The 4251-nt window shown below is 32.0% G+C and overlaps 1 protein-coding gene across 1 annotated transcript in view; it reads left to right on the top strand.

Annotated features, from left to right (window-relative positions):
* LOC117124821 overlaps positions 1-2289 on the top strand; it is a 21152-nt gene extending 18863 nt beyond the window's left edge. Inside the window, exon 4 of the mRNA XM_033271190.1 lies at positions 2091-2289. Coding sequence (XP_033127081.1) covers positions 2091-2289 — 199 coding nt within the window. The remainder of the gene's footprint in view (positions 1-2090) is intronic.
* The last annotated feature ends 1962 nt before the right edge of the window (positions 2290-4251 follow it).

Raw genomic sequence — 4251 nt, 5'->3', positions numbered from 1 at the left:
ACATTTTTAATACTGCGCGTGTGTAAGACTGTCTCTTATACACATCTAGATGTGTATAAGAGACAGCAAAAACCCATGCCAGCATGCTTATCACAATATTGCGATATTGTAGCTCTGTCTGAAAGGGCCTTAATTGATTCAATGTACAGACTTGTCCCCTATAATTTTATTTACCGGTATTACACTTTCCTAAAAAATGTATAATATTATCATATTGTGATGGAATGAACATAGCACCTTTTATTCTTGATACAACACACAAATATATTTATGCACTTTTGTGTATCTTCTTTCATAACTAAAAACATAATATAAGGTCTGTCTCTTATACACATCTTTTGTTCCACTTTTTAAAATATTATTTGTCAAAAAAACATGTGACATGCCTAAATATGGTCATGATGACATGTCATGACTACATAGGTACATCATAACTATATATGGGCACATCATGACTATATTTGGGCATACAATAGTTTTTTGTCAAAGAAAATTTGATGGTATGAAAAGAGCTGAAGTGATGCAATGATGCACACTAAATGTTTGATCTATTTAATTCAGTAGATTTTTTTGATCAAAACAAACATAATCCAGCTTAAGTAACAAGATAGTGGATATTAGCATCAATGGATTACTGTCCATGAGGATCACCAGACAAAAGCATTGATGCCAAAGACAGACCTACATAATTTTTTTTAAATAAGATTAGAAGCATTCCAGCTAAATGCTGCTGTTGCATATGACAAGAAAAGTTAGCATTATAGTAAATATTTTTCTTTTAATATTACCCTATCCTTATGTTGGTACTGTAAAATAAATCCAGAAAAAAATGTTCTGCTACATCCGAACAAAGATTTTAAATTTTGTATGTCATAAAAGCAATGCATCCTATTATAGAAGTATGAAATATTTTGGTTTTATACAGAAGTCGATTTTATAGAGCCTGATCAATGATTGATAACAGAAGCTACTGTATTTCTGAGTATATAGGCCGTGTAGTTATTATAAGTTTTGAAATTTGTTGAATCTACTCCTGTATTGCTAACAAATAATATGAGTCTTGCCATTTCAAATCCAGAATACTGTTGCTAATGTTAAGCAGAGTAATTAGACATTTGTTGCAGATTTGTATACTTTAGTACAGAGAAGCTGTAATACTTTTTTTACTCATAACTTTGGCAATAGTTAGTCAGTTCCAGTAATGACCCACCATTTTAAGGCTTCTAATGTGGAGAGAATATTAACACGTCAATTTTTATTTTTTTGGTCTGGTTTTGGATGGCAAGCCCCACATGTAATACATGATGATAGACGAAAACAAAAGCAAAGTAGAAGCCTACGATAGTATTAGTACAAATTAAGAAAAGAAGGATTTTTTTTTCTTTTTCTTTCCTTTTCTTTTTTTTTTTCCTTTTTCTTTTAACTTCATTTATGTTTCTTTTCATTTTATTCAGATAAAGTATAATGCATTCTCCGAGAGTTTCGGCATTGGTCACGCCATTGCCAGGAATTCTTGGCAATGGCGTGAAAGGTGTAGAGCGCGGTGGCGTGTGTTTCATTTCTTGGGATGTGTATTATACTTGCTTTTCATTATTAGTTAAGTGAAAAAAACAAAATACTGATAAAGTATTAATTACACAGTATGTTAAAGTAAGAAACGTCAATGACAAGACAAATGCACATCTTAATCACAAAAAATTAATTGTTACAAAAGAGAAACAACAAAGTTATTATTATTATTATTATTATTATTATTATTATTATTATTCCTTTAATTTGAACCTAATTCAAATCTGAGATTAAGAACCAGTGGGCAGCCTACCCACTGAAGTTTATCCCATATTGGAGAACGTGGGAAGGATCACCAAGAAGGGGAATAAGAAAAAAAAAATGAATATAGCTACGAATGTCTGATGATAGATTATTCCATAATTTAACTGAGCGATGTTTATAAGTTCTTTTTCCAAAATCATCTTGCCATTGTGCTAAGACTAAAAGTATTTTTCAATTTACTTGTATCTAATGCTATGGTAGGTATCAACTAATTTGTAAAAATTTGTTAGATTATGGTAATATGCTCTGTCTTGCAGGGATTGTATCAAGACCAGTATGATGGTAATTAAGGACAACATTGCAAAAGAGGATCCTCTAACAGGATTAGCCCCATCGTGTTCAATGCTCAAAAACAAAGATGTGAAAATTCACAAAGCAGGTAAAAGCTATGAAATATACTTTGCATACATTGTACACTACAGGTTTGCTAAATTGTATTCCTATTTTGGGTTTTAAACTGGTGGTCCGCTAGCCAGATCTGACCTGAGAGTCCTTGTTTTCTTGCCTAGTAGAACAAGCCTAATTTTTAAAAAAACTTGGGGCTGTCAGGTGCAACGGCACCCCCCCCCCCCCCCCCCCCAAGTAAGATCATATTGATTGATTGATTGAATTTATTTATAATCAGAGTCATAAACTACATAAAAACATATACAAAAAACAGACAAAATAAAAAATTGCACAAAAACATGACCCTAATTTACATGGAAAAGCCCAAAAAAGTATAGGTTAATTCCATTGGTGTCCTTGCAAACACAGAAATATAATTTCACATTTTGTCATGAGAGAAAAAACAAACGACGTAAAAATTAATAAAAACAGGTTAAAAAATTGCAGCAATAAAAAGATTTAAACATTGTTTATCACTCTAAAGCTAATAGTAAAAATACAAATCCCAAAAGAGTTAAAAAGCAATAAAAATATCCAAATTATTGCACTTAGAAAATAAGTATTTATGTTTATTTAAAATTATTACATAAGAAAAAGTTAAAATTTGTTAAATTATTAAAATCACTTAAAAGTTGAGAATACTTTTAAAAGAACACTAGGTCATTGCTTTGAACTTGTAGCTTCTAAGAGCTGTTTTAAACCAGTTGATATTAGAGAGGTTTTTTTTATATCAACCATTGTTTTAATCCTTTTATATTGTTAAAAAAGATAATTTCGTTTCGTATGATGACTGGCATACGGTAGATGTGCGTGATGCTGCTTTCTTTGAGTACAATGGTGATGATGATGTTTAAGCAGTAGTGAAATTATTTCCAAGATATAATGCAGCAATATTTTTTTAAACTTCATAAATACACATAAACTTTAAAAAATAAATTTAAAAAAATAAATAATTATGGCCACTAGTAGTAGTGTCCCCTACCTACTACACAACAGGAGCAGATATAGATTTGTTTCCAAGATAACGTGAGGAAGAGTTTTCATGATTTTTATCTCTTACCTAAATGATTTCACATTCGGATAGTTATTTATTTGGCCGCTGCAGGGCTTGGTAGAGAGTGATGGTCTCTATACACACACCTCTCTTCACTGATCAAAAAGTTAAAGTCCCTAGTGAGAATGGCCAAATCTCTCTTAGACCCTAGATCATCAGACCTTCTAAAGCCCCTGTCAGACATTGCCACAATATTGCAGTAAGCATGCCGGCATAAGACCCAGTATATACCCTTTCTCATAGCACCTTTGTTTCTGCAAAGTTGCGGTAATCTTTTGCTTTTCTGTCTTAAACCGCCCTATAGAATGGAGTAATTTTGCCGGTTTAAATGCCACCACTCAATTGTTTTCAAATTTAACCTTGTCTGTTTATGCATAAATGCACATGTCGGCTTGATTTCCGCAATATTGAGTATACCCTTTCAGACAGAGCAAGCCAGTAACCATTACAGCGATATTACAGCAATATTACTAGAGTGCAAGGTGGCCTGAAGTAAGCCGGCATATTGGCGTATCGACCCTTTCAGACAGAAACCCATGCCAGCATGCTTATCACAATATTGCGATATTGTAGCTCTGTCTGAAAGGGCCTTAATTGATTCAATGTACAGACTTGTCCCCTATAATTTTATTTACCGGTATTACACTTTCCTAAAAAATGTATAATATTATCATATTGTGATGGAATGAACATAGCACCTTTTATTCTTGATACAACACACAAATATATTTATGCACTTTTGTGTATCTTCTTTCATAACTAAAAACATAATATAAGGTAAGGTAAGATAAAACTATTCATCCATAGGCCTATGGAACATGAAAATTATAATTAGCTCGTTAACTTACAAATATATTATATAAAAATAATAATCATCGTTTAAATTTTGAGACAGTGAAGTTGTTGAGATAATGAATAGAGCACTCTCTATGTTCAAGGAATCAGCTAAATCTTTGAAGCATCATACTAGGTATCCC

The sequence above is a fragment of the Anneissia japonica genome, unplaced genomic scaffold (assembly GCF_011630105.1).
Source record: "Anneissia japonica isolate Jap-2015-1 unplaced genomic scaffold, ASM1163010v1 scaffold288250_len396842_cov205, whole genome shotgun sequence".
Classification (NCBI taxonomy): Eukaryota; Metazoa; Echinodermata; class Crinoidea; order Comatulida; family Comatulidae; genus Anneissia; species Anneissia japonica.
Note: the sequence above shows the minus strand (reverse complement) of the source record. Positions and strands in the feature narration are given on the sequence as shown.